The sequence below is a fragment of the Caretta caretta genome, chromosome 1 (assembly GCF_965140235.1).
Source record: "Caretta caretta isolate rCarCar2 chromosome 1, rCarCar1.hap1, whole genome shotgun sequence".
In the NCBI taxonomy this organism is placed as follows: domain Eukaryota; kingdom Metazoa; phylum Chordata; order Testudines; family Cheloniidae; genus Caretta; species Caretta caretta.
The window spans coordinates 189,375,161-189,393,235 of NC_134206.1; the positions used below are offsets into that span (position 1 = coordinate 189,375,161).

Genomic DNA, 18,075 nt, shown 5'->3' on the forward strand with positions numbered 1-18,075 from the left:
AAGGACATTGTATGCGTCTTGTCCCCAGTGAACACAGTTCAAATTTAGAGCATTAAATACTCAGAAAAAAACTGCTTGTGATAAACCACAGACTAAAGTTGGTTGGATAAACTTTGACAGAACCGTTTTCTGTCTGAAAATGCAGTTCAGTTGAAATCAAAATGCTTTGCAAAATGGTACCAATTTTGCCACAAATTCATTTAGGAGAAAAACTGAAAATAAAATTTCCAACAATTGAAAAACATCTTGTTTTGGCATTTCCAGAAGAAAATGTTTTGACTTTCCATTTTGAAATGACTTTTTTTTTCAATATTTTAAAAATTTGTATTATATTATATATTATAATATTAAAAGGCAAACTCAAAATGAAACATTTTCACTGATTCCAAAAGATTTTTTTTAGAATTTTCTTTTAGAGAATTTTATAATTTGGGTGGTTTGTTCTGATTTGAAATAAAGCCAATTTTAAAATTCTAGACATCCTTCGTGAAATGCAATTTTTGTCCTCTGTACAGCTCTACCAGAGACCAATAATTAGACATATTTGAAATAATCAATGCATTTGAAATAACCACAATTCATTGGATAATTCACAAACAGAAAAACAAGCAAAAGTAATTGAATGAATTATTCCTCACTATGGATAGGGGAGTTCCTACCCTGGCTCTGAAGAGAGTGTGCACAAACTGTGTACTGAACAACCTTGTTTGTGTCTGGGGTTTGTCTTGACTATCATTCTAAAAACAACAAATCAAAAATCTTTCCTCAACAAGGCTGGCTGATCTGAGGGTGTCACAAACTTTCTAAATCAGTAAGACTATCCACCACCTCCTTTTATGCTCTTATATTTGAATTCAGGACACATATGATCTAACCTGTAAGTGAAAAAGCAAATCATACCTGAGCATCTTTATGTAGGTTCAGGACCCTAGTATCTTCCTGATATCCTGACACAGGTTTCTAGAATATATACATTACTTTCTAAGGTTTACTATTCATTTATTATAGATATCTATTATTCCTTGTATAGGAGGAAAGTACGGTATCTCAAATAGCATTATGTAGCAATTGCTGAGAGAAGCTGACTCAGTGCTTCTGTATTCTAGCTATCATATTCTGTGTTGTTACATAAAATGATATAAATACTTTAAAACAGAAAAAAACAGAAGAATGTGTAGATTACTTTTTGTTTTGCCTTCCAAGGTACAACCTTTTAAAAATACTGCATGTACTCAAATCATTTTAAGACCAAAAAAAAAAAAAAAAGGGAAGATTAAATATGATTTGTTTCTTTTCAACTATAAAAATTTCCCATGGAAAGTAATAGTTTATACTAAAATGAAATCTAATTTTTGACCCACATGGGAGGATATAATGTTATTTAATTTACTTTTCTATGGAGACTTTATTAGGGCTGCTACTGAGCCATGCATCATTTTAATTAGAATTAACACTTTCATCTTGTTTATGAATATATATAAGATGAACTTTGAAATTTTTAACATCTGGGATACAGTCAAGCTGTCACAGCAAAATTAAGACATTCACATACATAACTACTAATATATAATAACCAGATACCAAATAACTAAACATTCATTGTTAGCATTTGGAGTAAAAATCCCTCTATGCATATACTTCCATGTCCTTTGGGAATTTATGCATGCTTTGATCATTATCCCTTTGAAGTAACACTCCTTTAAAGAGAGACATTTCAAGTACAGACCTTGACTATGTTAGATGTTTTACTGGTAGGTATGAGACTTATTTTACATAATTCATTCTGCAGTTAGCAGACATATTCCGACAACAGTGAAAGCACACTGCAATGGATAAGTTCTCAAAGATCACCTTGCTTTGCTAAGAATATTTACTTTTCAGGTTACATAGATTCATGGAAATTAGAGTGTGAAAGACCATCATCATAAGGTCATCCTCCTCCTGTCAATGAAGGATTGCTTCCTACAGTATAATCTCCAGTGATTTGACAGGTCCTGTTTAAAAGACGAAAAATTGGCTTCCACCACATTTTCTAAAACACGATTGTACTCGGAGATCTCACTATGAGGAGATTATATGCAGGGTTGTTTTTCATGGAAAATATTGTGCCACAGCAAAGGTGAACAGCACAGCAACTTTGTCCTACTCAGGCACAGTGTAGGCCTTTCTTGCTACCTGGTGCTGAGGTATAGCTGGAAGAATGGCTCTGTACCCTCTCACATGGGCAGTTATTTGCTTGTCAGACAATAAAGATTGCCATTGTAACTAGCTCCTGAACTAGCATGCAAGTAGGTTCTTCATTCTCTTACGTTGTTTGCACATCCACAAAGGGGAAAGTCACAATCTTGCCATTAGTGGCATCATACGTGCCACCAAATTAAGGTCTTTATCCAGCAAAGTGCTTAAGCTGTTTAAGAGTCCCTTAAGTACTTTGCTGGATTGGTGCCTCAAACATCACAGAAATCTGTGATTATTTATACATGATTTCTGAGGCTGTTGTTTTCTAATACCAGATGCCTTGGAATACTCAATTAGTCCATCTGACATATTATCCATCTTAATTCTGCATCAGACCTACACAATACAAAATAGGCCCTTTTGATACTATTCAATTTCAATCTGAGTCTTAACAAGAACAGGATACATTAGCCAGCTATAGTAAATCTCATCTCTCTGAGGGGACTTAATGTGAGTTATAAAAGTCAAAGAAATTTCAACTTTTTACCACTCACACATTTCCTTTAGTGTCTCATATGAACTTTTAGTCAGAAAAGTCTTTGCATACTTACTTAAAACCATCTTGTGATTCCCAAGCCACACCATGCAACAGGAAATCCTTTACTGATTGCTTTTGACATTATATTTCTCAGCATAAGTGCATTAATAATTGACTGAATAAAATGATGGCCAAACTCTAAGGGAAATAGCTCCATTATAGGTATTATTTTATAGTTTTGTTGTGAGTATGTTAATCACTAATAAGCTGCTTCACATGAAGTACAGGTGACTAGATTTTTGGCACTTGATTGTATAGGTTTTTATAAGGATACTATTATCTGTCACACTAGTGATACTGTAAAATGTCTTCTTTTTTTAACTGTATATCTGTGAACTTACACTTCAATAGTAGATGTGTTCTTTGTAAAAACAGAAGGAGTTTTATTTATCAATAGAAATTCCTAGATTTAGTGCATTGTCTAGTCATCACTCTCTCTGCCCTGCCCCCGTCCCTCCACCATGTTTCAGTTTCATTATGTTATTTAAGTCATCCTTTCCCTCTAGGTAGTCTCTGTTGTTGGTATAAAAGATCCATGGCACAGAAGTTTGCAGATTCCTGCTGAGCACTTCACTGAGTACGCTATCATAGCCTTTCCTCCTTCTCTCCCCTCTCCCCCCCCCCACGAATTTAATTAACCTAGTCCAGGGAATTATGGTAAATAAGAAAATCAACTGAAATATGTAGGAAGACAATTTAAAAATTAATTGGACTACCTGTTTCTTTCATTCATTTACACACACACACACACACACACACACACACACACACACACACACACACACTATATGCATTTTACCAAAGTTAGGAAAGATCAGTACTTGGTTACACGTAGTGTTAAAAGTGGAGCATCTGAACACCCCAATAATATATTTCTGTGGGAGTATGACACAGGGTAGACTGTCCCTTTAAGGGCCGGGGCCTAGAGCTGGCCAGTCCCATCTATTAACCATGTCTGCCACACTTGGGATGGGGCCTGGAGTTAATTTGTAGAACCAGATGGGTACGGAGATGTTGCAGGGAAGGGGGATTGCTCAGGAATTTATAGAGAGATTGCAGTGGATGATAGAAGGTCCTGCAGGAAAGACCCTGAAACCAGGGGAGTTGTTCCAGCTAGGAAGGCCTGGGAGTAGCCTGCTATGGCAGGAAGAACCTTTAGACACCAGGGGAGTTTGGGGATGTGTCCAGCTTAAGGCCGATGGGAAGACATTTTTAATTTGGAACTTTAAGTTAATAAAGGAGGGCTACTGTCCTTAGGAGACCCTAAGGAGGGCTACTGTCATTGAACCCATGAAAGCCTATATGAATAAATAAAGTTTATTTTAAAAAAGCCCTACATGGGGGGCAAGGCTGGAACTGAGGCAGGCAATGGACAGAGGGAACACTCGGGAGGTGACTGGTCTAGTGACAGTGCCAAGGACAAATAATTGTAATTTAATAGAGATTGCTAGTAACTGGTGCTGATATCAAATTGTGCAGCTCGCTTACTGAGCCTGAAGCAAGAAAAATCAATCAGAAGAGAATCCTTTTAGCAATTTTTGTCTAGTGTTTATCAAAGATAGCTGGACTGATCAATATCCAACACTATAAAAGTGGTACAAAATCTAAACCTAGAAATATCTGAATACCAGCATGTCTATGCTTCTCAAAACTTCATACAGTAACTGTGTGAGTGCAGGTTACAGTGATAATCTTCGCTTGAAAATTAATTAGTAAAACAGTTTTGCTGTACCTAGTTTTACTTGATTATTTCATTGCAGACATGCATTTCATACTGCATATTGTACTTATTTATATTAATTTTAGCACAAGGATAAAATAATGGAGACAATTCTTCTCTTTTCTCTTGGGTGCCTGAGTGATTTCATTTACAAGTAACATATTCTTCCACATAATTTTATTCAGAAGCCTTTATAAGATCAGGGCATCAAATTTTGTATATGAAATGTAGCAGAAACCAGTTAATTATGTCTACTGCAAGGCTTTTTGGTCACTGTAAGAGATGCATGCAAATTCAGTATGCCATCATGAGACCATTCAGACAACTTTTACTTATTTAGCACCAAGGCACTTTCACTTATGTGCAAAGTTTAAAAAAAAACAATTAACATTCTTCATTTTTTGAAATCGCTAAATCCTGAAGTGGCTTCCCTTTCCAGCTGCTTTGTCAAGTTGATTGCAGTGCAGTTTACACAGCTGAACAGGTCTGCAGGTGGCTAGAAATGTGTCAGGCAGGTGGGCTGCCAGGTATGGTGTTTTAATATGGAGGAAGCTAGGAAAACTTGATGGGGCTGAGATTTCGCAGGCTGTTAACATAGGTAGTTGTGGAAAACAGGTGTCCATAAGTAATTATTTCACTGCTGTCATTTTACCTTAGTAAGGAGCAAATCATTTCAGTAATAGACTTTTAAATAGATTTCTTCAACGTTAAGATATTGAATATGAAAAGAAGATGTCAGTTTGGTATAAAACTAGAAAAGTTGAACAGATAAAAGAGAAATGTTTTGCAGCTTCCCAGTATGCATTTATATACACAGAAAAACCACTGAAGTGATCTAAAGGATTTTTTTTAAAAGGCACTGCTCTACCTGAACACAACATCATACATCTGCAGATCAGCCCAAAGCGACACATTGTTACACAAAACATGTGGTTCAATTGATTTTTTCAATATTTTAAATAATATTTCTTTAATATTTAACAGATGCCCAAAGATGAACAAATTGGACTGATTCTGCTCTATCCTCTGTTTGTAGTCTTTCTTTTCTTTGCTCTAACTGACCCACGCAAATTTCTTTTGTCAAAGCAAGCAAAATATTTTCTGTAACAAAGGAAGAGTCAAAATTGGTTTGTAACGTGGTAAGGAGATGAGTTATACATTGTATGCTACTGGGGAATATAAACTATGTGTGCATATAAAATAGATACAGCATGGAATAATTTTGACATATTGGCATTTGGAAAATGAAAAAATAAAAACAATGTAAACATAAAAAGCCTCACTACTGATGCATGCTATACCACAAGAGCTAATAATATGAATTATGCTTTACTGTATATCTGCTTTTATTTAGAGAAAATAATCTATACTGTACTTGAGTTAAATAAGGTCAAATACAATTTTGTGCAGCTTGCCAAGAGTTATCTGTAGTTAACCATATTCAAAAGCTTTGTCAAAGTCAATAATAATTGCTTTTCTACACTGACTATTATCCACAGAACACATAGTTCCTGTGTTATTTCTCCATTATGTTGCTAGAATGTATTAAAATGTAGTCTTTTGGAAGAGGTGCCAATCAAAAGATGGAATTAATTGGAAGCACTGAATTGCAGTGACATTTCCTCAATATTTAGGTTCGGATTTAAATCTCTCTGTGCTTCATAGATACTATGCTACTCTACATGACAGACAGTTTATGACCAATGTATATTTTACACTGAAAAACAGAGTTTTTCTTGAAAATATGTGTACTGAAAAACAGTGAAAGCTTTTAATGTCAGCCAAATAAATAAATTACAGTAAAAAACATGTTTAATTTCTTTGGAACAGCAAAAGAACGTGTCTACTTTGCAAGTGATTCACACTAATTTAGTAATTCACAGTCATTTCTAGTAACTATTAAAGAATTGTATGGGATCGTTTTAAAAATAATTTAATTACTGGGTAATTTATAGAAATTAAACACAGTCACAGTTACTAAATAAAAACAATATTAAACCCAGGCTGTCCCAAGGTCAGATCCCTGTGCAGAGGGAGCCCTCCATGCCTGTGTATCTTCTCTGAGAGACTGGTATTGCAGACACTACTCTCTTTCTGGCAAGTGACTGTTAACAACTCAGGGTTACATAGGTGCTTAAGATAAGGACCCTAAAAGTAGCTGTTCTAGGAAGAGGAGGGTAAGGAAGCACCAGGTTCTGAGAATGGAATGGAGTAGGAAAGAGAAGCTTGGGCTCTGAATTCATGGCTGCAGGGTATAAATCCCAAATTAGTAATTAAAAACAATAAAAACCAATGCTATTATGTTTTATAGACGTGCTTTACTCAACTGAACACCTTTATTCCCTGAAAAAAGGGACATACATGACTCCTGAGCTTACATGATGTTACCACAGAAGGGCATGTGGGAGCTTGGGGTCCTAGAACTGGCATAGGAGGTTGAAGCAGTCATGGGATAAGAGAGAAGGTCCTCTCAAGGATCAGTAACTGGTTAAAAGACAGGAAGCAAAGGGTAGGAGTAAATGGTCAGTTTTCAGAATTGAGACAGGGACATAGCAGGGTCCCCCAGGGATCTGTACTAGAACCTGTGCTGTTGGAACATATTCATAAATGATCTGGGAAAAGGGGTAAACAATGAGGTGGCAAAGTTTACGGATGATACAAAATAAATCAAGATAGTTAAGTCCAAAACTGACAGTGAAGAGTTACAAAGGGATCTCAGTAAACTGGGTGACTGGGCGACTGGGCAACAACATGGCAGATGAAGTTCAACGCCTAACCTCGGAAAAGATATATCAGAAATGGAAAAAATTCAGAAAAGGGCAACCAAAATTTTTAGGGGTCTGGAACAGCTTCCATATGAGGAGAGATTAAAAAGACTGGAACTGTTCAGTTTAGAAAAGAGAAGACAAAGGTGGCGATATGATAGAGGTCTATAAAATAATGCATATAGACTAGAGAAAGTGAACTTAACACAAGAACCAGGGGTCATCCAATTAAATTAATAGGCAGCAGGTTTAAAGACAACAAAAGAAAAAACTTCTTCAGACAATGCACAGTCAACCTGTAGAATTCATTGCCAAGAGATGTTGTGAAGGGCACAAGTATAATTGGGTTAAAAAAAGAATTAAATAATTTCATGGAGAATAGGTCCATCAATGGCTATTAGCAAAGATGGTCAGGGATGCAACACTATTCTCTGGATGTCCCTAAGCCTCTGACTGCCAGACACTGGGACTGGATGACAGAGGATGGATCATGCGATAATTTTCCCATTCTTTTCATTCCCTCTGCCAAAGGCCACTGTCAGAAGACAGGATACTGGGCTAGATGGACCTAAGGAAGCATTATGCTTCTGCATCCAAAAACAAACCGTCTGTTCTGTTGTCAACATATTTATCTTTTCTTGTGTCAGCAGACATGTAACTAAAGCATGGTTACCTCATGTTTTTTTTTGTTTTTGTTTTAATAACTTGGCACCGAGCAAGTTGGAAGTTGCCATATCATAACTCACACGTTTTGTGAGATTACCCCCAGAAGCAAAGAGATGGGCTCTCTGGGTTTTTTTTTTTTTTTTTTTTTTTTGGTTTTTAAATTAATTTCTTCAGAGTTAAAAGAATTTCTAAATAAATTACAAGAAGTAATGCTGATGACAGGATATTAAGGTGTAAATCCTACAGCTAAATGTTAGTTCAAACTAGAGCTAACTGAACAACAGAAAAATTTACCTGTTTTATTTATTATTAGCAAATTTCAATGGTGCTCATGCACTGCTCTCTGTGTCAAAGAGAGTTTAAACAACCCTAGTTTAAAAATTTCAGCTTCAATCCACTTGTTAATATCATTGGAATGTCCTAACTGAGTTAGCCTGATAATCTATCAGTACTCATCCCACATGTTAACAAGTTCATCCAGAAAGCCATACAACATTGTTTACTTTATTTTTCTGAGAATATTCTTCAAGGATATGCACTGTATAGATAAAATAAATTGCTGCATGCATTTTGATTGGATGAGACATTGAAATGGCACACATGCTGATGTATATATAATAACTAATATTTTGTACCACCTAATTTAAATGTACTCCATAAATAATTAATAAATTCAGCTAATTTTCACTGAACCATTAAGGAACCAGCCTTTAGCTAATAATAAGCCAATTAGTGGTATGTTAGTCTTATGGAAGACTTATCTAGCATAGTCATTAAAAATTATTCTGTGCGACTTTAATACGGAATAATGATACAGATTATGGATCATCTCATCCAGTATTCGGTTTCTGACCATGGTGTCTATAAAATGCTTCAGAGGAGGGGGAACAAGTACCCATTATACACTGCAGTACCAAAAGTCCCGGGAATGCCTTCCTAACACAAACCAGCAACTAACAGCTTTTTTGTTGCTATCCTAACTAAAATGCACATTCTGTTCCTCTTTAAATGTCTACTCTTTACTCTTATTAAACTATCTGCCCAATAATATTCTGCAGGAGTGAGTTCTATAAATTGTACACTGTGTCAAACAATTCCATTTTGCCCATTCTTAATTTGTTACCTCTTATGTTTGAAGGCCAACTTCTTGTTTTATTTTGAGCAAAAGTGAATAGGAATATCCAAATTGGCCTTTTCCGCAATATTTGTTATTTTATAGATGTCTATCATATCCCTTCTTCTCTTCCCTTTTATAGTCAATGAAAATGAATATACCTTTCACCTCCAGCAATCCAAATTCACATCTTCTCAAGGATCACAAGTAAAAATTAACCATTTATTCCTAGTAGTGGTTTACACACTACAAACCACAATATGGCACATGTTAATTTCAGTATGATTTACATTCTCTGCTCAACAGAAAAAGAATGGCATGGAAATTGGAACTCACCAGAAACGTGTACTGATAAAGCCGTGTAGAGAATGCTGCATAATACCTGCCCACAGTATGGTGTGACTGGCTCTGATTTCTGCTATTAGCTTCTCCAATTCATCAGTACTATATAGTTATGCAAAATGAAACGTAACACACTGGAACATATAAGCAGAAGATACCCTATAACTATTTTTAGTGACTTCTTGAAAATATAGTTTGAAATTAAACTCAGTTTCATAAATCAAAAAGGGACAGATGATGTATACAATTAATTCAGAGAAGACTGCGTTTTTAAAGTGCCTGTCACTAAAATATTTTTAAAAAGTACAGTGAGGGAGCAATTCTGTACTCATTTGGACTTTTTGCCATTGACTTCAATAAGAGTAGAATAAGTCCCTAAATCAGTACAAATGGCAACCTATTCTAGCACTATTTCTCCTAAATATTCCAGCATTAGCACCCACCATTTTCAGTAGTGAATTTAATAAATATGGATATAATCAGGCTGTCAAATTCCTCACTCAGACACATTCACTCTGAAATGGTGCTGCTGAAAAAAAAATGTTGGATGGCGAATATTGACACTGAATCAGAAGAAATAATTTGTTTACTTGGTAAGTAAACTTAGTGCCATAGCAGAGAGATCTGGAGAATTGGATAAAAGAACCTAATGTGTACAGGCAGCAGTGAAAAAGGAGACAGGAGCACTGTGCCATTGGCAATTAAGTAAGCAACTAAAAGGACAAGCATATGCCGCATGTGTTTGTTCCGGCTGCTTTATGTTTTGGAAATGGTGGGTATTACGGAGACAGAAGAAAAGAAGATACAGTTATAGAAAATAATATACTGAGGAGAATGGTAGGCAACGTAGACAGAGAGTACACGGAAGAAATTAGGGGGGAGATTAACTTGGGACTCTCAGTGATAGATAGGTTGGAAAGCAGAGGCGAGCTGGAAATGCAATAAGAATGGAAAAAGAATGACCAGCAAAGAAAAGATGGGAGGAAGAGGACAGCAAAAAAGGACGTGGAAGACCAAGGATACAATGGAAAGATTCTAGCAAGAGTAGTTTGAAGAGAAAAGGTCTGGAACTCCAAGACTTATGAACCTGTGCCATGGACTGGAAGGAATGGTGAAAAATCGTGGGCGACTCCAACCCTGTGTAAACAGGAAAAAGAGTCAAGAAGAAGTGAAGTATGAATATTGACATGGGTACAAAGAGAAGAATAAATCAGTTGAAGTCTCCAGATATAATTACATAACATTAATTTCAATATACTAGGTATTTCTGGTTAAGCTGCTGCTAATAACTTTCCCAACAGCACCATGAAATTGACATGATTTTTGACAGTTTTCCTGCAGCCCACTGAATTTTTAAGAACAGCAGTAAAATTGACCAAAGATTTATTCATTCACTTTGTAACTGCTTACTGAAACTATGAGCAGCAGAAAGCAGTGTTTCCACAGATTCAGAAAGACAGTTCTGCATCAGTGGATATTTTGTCGTCATCTTCACATCTCTAAGAGTAAGAATTTTTTTTAGTTCAGTGGAAACTGATCCATCCTCACCATGAAAGGCTTATTATTCCTCACTGGCAGGTGAGTGGGCGGATTACTCAACTCTTGGTGACCCGTAATTCAGCAAACAGGAAAAATATATATGGGGAACGTAAAATGCATTAATATAGTTTTCATAGTTAGCCTTTTCCCTCTAGTAACCCTTCAGCACATGCACAATATATCAGAACAAATGTCAGCATGGGATAATATTAAGAAGTCTGACAATTAACGTGGGGTAGAGAATGACACAAAATAGCTCTGATCACCAATTAACTAGCCTTTTCTCTTCCTTCACATATAGACTTGGAGTATCATGAGAGAGTATATCCACTGAGGGGTACTGATGGAAGGGCATCAAATAGTTTGAATGTTCAGATATCTCTGAGATACAATTGCATGAAACTTCAATGAGAGAATTCTAAAGAAGTTTCTTGGGGACACAAATGGAAGGAATTATGTTGGTAATGTTTGGAATAAGCAATGATCATGGTGATCTTAAACAAAAAAAAGAACAATTGGTTTGGTGTGTGGTTTTTTATTTTATTTTACACTCTTCTTTCCTGTTTTTAATAAATAAATTAGAAATGTCAAATGGTGCATTAATTTCTGTACCAAACAGATACTTTTCAAATCATTTTAAGTTTAATTTGTGCATAGACTGGATGGCTTAGAAGGTTGCTGATGGGCACCAAGTCTTTTTAACTTTCTGGTTCAGACCTCACCCTGGCTAGGAGTGCTCCCAGATAGTTATCATAGAATCATAGAATATCAGGGTTGGAAGGGACCTCAGGAGGTCATCTAGTCCAACCCCCTGCTCAAAGCAGGACCAATCCCCAATTTTTGCCCCAGACCCCTAAATGGCCCCCTCAAGGATTGAACCCACAACCCTGGATTTAGCAGGCCAATGCTCAAACCACTGAGCTATCCCTCCCCCCCCCCCCCAACCATGATTTGATGGTTGTTTGAGGGGACTATATTAAATGAGATGGTTATCTCAATTCAGTTTATTTTGACCAAGTGTCCACATTCCAAAACAAAATACAATAAAAACACCCTGCAATCAGACTTGGCAGAGAAGTATGTCTGTATTGAAAGTCTAAGGAAATGAGGAAACTTAAATACCCTAGCAGTGATTCTTCTAGATCACCATTTAGGCACAACTAGTTGGTGAAAACAAAACACAAATGTACAGTAAGGAATTAAAAATTAGAAAGACCAGTGCCAACCTTAAAATACATGGCATAAGACTCAAGATGTACAGATGGATGGAAATGTCATCCACCTTTGAAATTAATTTATATCTCCACAGCAAGCCAAAAAGAGAAAAAAACCCTAAAGCAGTTATCTTAGAGCACAATCTGTTTAAACATTAACCTGTCACTCTCTGGGCAATTAAATAAAAATAAATACTCTATTAAATAAGCTTTTAGACACTCCTATAGTTCATTATGCTTCCATCTAGTATATGGTTGTTTAACAGTATTCTTGATCCTCTTACTGAATTAACAAATGGATGTACAGCGAGAAGCTTCAGAGTCACTCGCTCTTGGTTTAGGGTGCAGGTAGCATTGCTTACACATAGTCCTATAGTATGAATCACACAATGCAATGGAATTCACAAAGTGTTAAAAGCTTTTGTTGTGGAAAATTCTTACTCTATTAGTCAGTCAGAGATAAAACGAAATCCTATGCAAAAAAAAATCATAAATATCTTAACTGGATATACATTTCTATTTATGATGTTGCCAAAATTGGTATCTTTTCTGATGGATAAATTTCAGGAGACAGTGATAATTTTTTGTCATCACAACAACACTGGAGAAAGTGAGGTCCACTTTCTTATGGCAGTATATAAAGTGTTTTTAATGCTCCAGTGCTGATGTTCTCCATCCTCTTTATCTATCTAAAGTTTCTACACTGTTGTCCATTACCAATAGCAAAGTCCCTTGTGTAATTTATGGAGACTTTTGGCTTTTCTCCTTCCTCCTTACAAGCCAGACAGACTAAAGCAGGCAGAGACCTTTGTGCAAAGGCAAGTGGTTTTATATAGTGGCATGCCCTCTATAGCCCACTATTCAGGAACAGAGTCACCACATTCACAAACCTATATGCAGTTGTTACAGAAAGGAGAATAAAAGAACATTAAAAGCAGATATGCTCTTTAGTAGAGCCTGATTGTTTCTGAAACTGACCAGCATATTAACTTCTAGGACATTCTGCAAGATGAACAGAAGCAACTGCCTATATCACTAGTGGAAATAAATGGCACCCTTCCACACTGGTGGTAAGTCAGTATTGGCAGGTGTATTGTCTGCTGACATTAGGGTCAAATTCATCCCTGGTATCTGCGTAGTTGCACTAAGGATACATTTTTACTACAATACCTGTCAACTATAGATCTCAAAGACTTTTCAGGATGCCTTGTGATAGATGGACATGCAACAATCATTACCATGAGGAAACCTGCTGATAAACCTGACAGCTTCATATTTTGGGTGCTATAAGATGCATTGCTGTACCAAAGAACAAACATCTTTGACAGGTACTGAGAGAAGTCTGTCAACACATGCACATGGCTGAAAAGAACTAGAACTACATGACCAAATTTTCAAATTTTAGGAGGGATGTGCCCCAACCTCACAAAAATTCCTAATCTTACCCAAGAGTGTGACTTTATCAGAGTTTTATCTGAATGCCTATTTGCCATGTACCAAATAATCAGGAGGTTGAGGTCACAGGTGGACTTTTCAACTGAGCAAAAAGTTCAATCAGCACCAACTTCCAATGATGCATCCTCTTTCTGAAGAGTCTGACACAAATAGTGCTATATTCCATAAACAACACTTGACAGCTGCAGAAGACTTTTTTTGTTCATACTTCCTGTTCTTCTGTGCTCTAATCCATGCATGGCAGGTGTAGCCAAGAAATGAAAATATTTTCCCTTTGAAGCCATCTTCAAGAAATTGTTACTTGTTCTGAGAAATCATTCATGCCCTTCCATGCCCTAACAAAATGCAATACTATATCTGTCCAACATATTATATCTATCCTAAATAATATTCTCACACAAAATGATCCCCATAGAAAGTTTCAAATCACAAAACTATTGAATAGCATTGGGGTAGACATATTTTCCAAGGAGACAACAAGAAGCAGCAGCAAACACTGGAGAAGTTTGTAGTACTTGTTTGTAGTACTTGTACCGTACTACTTGTTTAAATGCAGGAGACAGCAATCCTGCATTTTTCAAAGCAAGAAATACTGGCTATGCAGTATAATTCAATACCATAATGAAAGAGAATTTGAGTAGCCTTATTTCTAAACTTTCACATTCACACTGAACTTATGCGCACACTGCAGTAAATCTTCTTTTCTCTCTGACTGAACTCAACATCCATATATTTTGTACCTAATTACTTTACTTGATATTCATGCAGCACTTAAAACTGTTCATTCTGAATGAATGATTATAAAGCTGTCACTTAGAAACTAAAAGTTTTCTTACAAACCAACAATACCATGACTTTAAAAGTACATTTTGCTTATAGAGGCATTCCTTATAAATATGTGGTGCAATAGTTTCAACATACAAATGCTTTATTTGCTATGCAGATAATTGCATAACGTAACTTTTATAAAGTGCTATTTTCTTACCATGGCAGGAACCATCCACTTCCTCATATCCTACACTGCAGATGCATCGCCCAAGAGGCACAAGCCAATCCCCATCTGCTCCACAATACAGTTTTGGAGTATCCCGCTCCTCAGCGCTCTTCACACAGGAACCCCGTACTTCCACCAAAGAGGAAGAATCAACCCTTGGAATAGTATCAGGAAACATAGCCAAGTTACGAACTGTGAAAGGGCACTTTTTGTAGTAAACGCGGGCAGAGACCAGAGCAATGCAGGCTCCAATGTCCTGGAAAGCAAGATAGAATCCTTTCCTGTTTACTGGCCCAACCTCACGAACTTCTGTGTTGAGTTTAAGGATGCGGTCACCCAAGTCCATCTGGGTAAAACTCTCATCAGCTGCAACAGTATCAATTTTAGTGTATTGGCTTGGCTTGAATTTAACTCCATGGGACTCATCTGACTCCATGTAGTAAAGGTTAAAAGTTTCTTTGCAAGTTCCCAGTACCCATGGAATGCTGTTGCAGTCCCTCAGGGTAAACTTCATTTCCACATAAATTTTCTGGGCTGCATCACGGGAGATCCAATTTGTACGAAGCCAGTTGTTTTGGTTTGGTTCCATTACATTACATACCTGGTAGGTGTGAATGGGACGATTGTGTTCATCCATTTCAGTTATGGCATCCCACTGAAAAGAAAACAAGTTGTTTGAAAAACCAAGAATCATAACCTATATATATATATATATATATATATATATATATATATATATGTATATATAAATAAACCTTAATAGACTTAGAACATTTCCTTTACTTAAAAATTAGAGCTTAGATATTAATTAAAAGAAGGTTTACTATGGAAAAGATAGTTTGCATCTTAGAAGTTCCATGTTGAAAAGAACAGAAATAGAGAAACTGTATCAGGAAAACAAAATTTCTAATGATCGTGGCTTCAATGGGGGATGAAGATACTTGGCATGTCTCAACATCAGATCCTATATGTTCTGTATTACCTTTATTGTCTCTTCATCAGGAGTGGGTGGGTGAGATTCTGTGGCCTGCATTGTGCAGGAGGTTGGACTAGATGATCATAATGGTCCCTTCTGACCTTAGTATCTATGAATCAAGTAGTCCCTGATAGCCCTCTGGTAATTTTTGTTGCCCCTCCTTCAACAACATGAAACTTCCAAATTTGCGCACAGCATTCCAGATGTGGTATTACTGTACTTATTGCTGAAAGATGACCACTTTGTATACATCTGCTTCTTATGTGGAACAGATACTGAATAACAAATCAGCAAGGGTAAAAACTGCTTTTGAATAATGTGGCTATTAGCAAATTCATAAAAGGGCTTCTTGCCAAACTGTAGCATTTACAGAATTTAATAGGAAATCATGCCTTTACCATGTAGTCAAACTAACATTTCAAAGAGCACACAAGATTAGAGATGAGCCCATCTTGTGAAGGTTAGATCTGAATCTGAATTTCAATGTTCTCTGAATTTGGAAGATCAGGGAGGGATCTGTTTTTCCACTTCTGGACTCTCTGTATGATGAATAATGTTTTTGTATGACCTTTCCAACTGAAAAATCCAGTGTGAATGTCACTAGTAGGATTCATCTTAGAAAAGTGTTTATTCTAATGCCACACATGAGAGACTTGTAAGATGCTTACTTTATTATGAAATCTACTAATTTAAAGGGATCACTGGTTGTCAAATATATACTCAGTAAAGTTGAGCTAATAATCATTTTACCTCCAAAGACTCATTAGCAACAATAGAAACTCAGGACATGTTCTTCCTTAGAAGAACTATACTAGTAGCATAGATCTCAGCACTATATAGATCTAAAGCACTAAGTTCTGAGTGGCCTTTCAGACATGCCATCCTCATATGGCATTCTAGATGTAAACTGAGATACCAGTGAGCTGAACAGCTGGTCCTAAATATCACTGAAAATGCCAGACTTCTTTCTTTTAGTGCTATAAACCATAACCATTTACATTAACTTTTGTAGCTTATGTTTGCAATGCTTTTATTTTGAACATATATTGAACATATATTGAATAAAAGTTATTTGCATGCAAATTAGTTAATAAGACACTCTTTGAAACCATCAAAATAACATGGGTAAAACAATTAGAAGTAGAGAAGTCCATGCAGTATTTTGTCTCTTGACACCGAATTTCATTTTACCATGTTAGATACATAACAAATGTTATGTAAAAATGTGCATTAGAATTATAGTCAATATGCAGTTTCAGGTGCAATAAGGGGATAATTACCTTCAAGTCATTAAAACAACATTATTCAAACATGAAGTCACATATTGTTAGCACATGATACTAAAAATATATTGCCCACTCCACAACAGACAAGACCAACATATTCTAATTTAGGTATCTAAGTTAAACACCTAAATAAATGCTTTGGTTTTTAGAGATGCAGAACATCTACCATTCCTATTTGTGTCAATGCCCTGAGGAATGTGTACTTTGCCTAGGGGACTCGAGACTGAGAAAATCTAGATTATCTGTGCTGAATATAATCTGAGTCCTATACCACATTCACCATTTATGAGCAAAGGAACTGTTCTAACCTGATTTTGAGGCATCTGTCCTCAGTAATGAGGACAAGAGATTGCCTCTTTACCTCCTTTCATTGTGGATATGAGGTGAAGAAATTAGTTAAGTATTAAGCTCTGTTTTATAGAATTCTAACCGTTTGATGTCATCTTAAAGGACAATGTGAATACTCAAATAGAGAGAAAACATTGTTTTATTCCATAACTTTTAAGAGTGCATTGCTAGTCCCATGGGGGGAAAAGCAACGTGGATCCCCAAGGGGCTTCATCTCACCTCCATCCTCTCTGTACGTCTCTAAGAAAAGCATCAGTCCCCCTTGGAGGTAACAGATCAGTCACAGTGGCAACATCAGCACCATTTCACAGCCTCATGAACCTGCTAACTTTTACCAACCAACGCAGTTAACTTTCAACAGCCTACTGTCATCAACAGAAAGAGCTTAGTGTCTATGAAGATTCCTGCCCACCCCCACCCCCTAGAGGTAAGGGATTCGGGAAGGGGAGGAGACTGTCAGTAGAGAAGGCTAGGGAGGGAGAGAGGAACACATCAAAGTGGTCACACAATATGAAAAGAATGTTGAGGGCTCAGAGCATAAGGGAAAGCTAAGCAGGAGCTGATTAGGCTAGAGTTAAAATAATAAAGAATTGAGAAGGGTTAAAAAAGCTAGAGTTAAAGAATAAAACAAACAATAAACAACACAATATGGGAAATAGGGAAGAATTAAAAAAAATATATCACTAGAAACCCTCTGGACCCCCTGTCTATATATTGTCTATATTGTAAAGTCTTTGAAGCAAGGACATGTAATCTTGTTTGTCTGTAAAGTACCTAGCACAGTTTTAGTAGATAACTAAATATATAATCTCCTGTAATGTAAACCAAAACAACAAAAAAGTCCAAAGGCTCTCTAGTGGCATGTGTACACCAAGGCACG

At 36.4% G+C, this 18,075-nt stretch overlaps 1 protein-coding gene across 5 annotated transcripts in view; it reads right to left on the reverse strand.

The window, feature by feature from the left end:
* The window catches only part of EPHA6 (EPH receptor A6), an 861,217-nt gene that overhangs the window by 618,817 nt on the left and 224,325 nt on the right, over positions 1-18,075 (reverse strand). For 4 of the 5 annotated variants that reach the window (XM_048869981.2, XM_048869987.2, XM_048869973.2 and 1 more), the window contains one exon: positions 14,577-15,240. The exons of the other annotated variant lie outside the window; for it this stretch is intronic. In XM_048869981.2, coding sequence (XP_048725938.1) covers positions 14,577-15,240 — 664 coding nt within the window. The remainder of the gene's footprint in view (positions 1-14,576; positions 15,241-18,075) is intronic. 5 annotated transcript variants of the gene reach the window in all.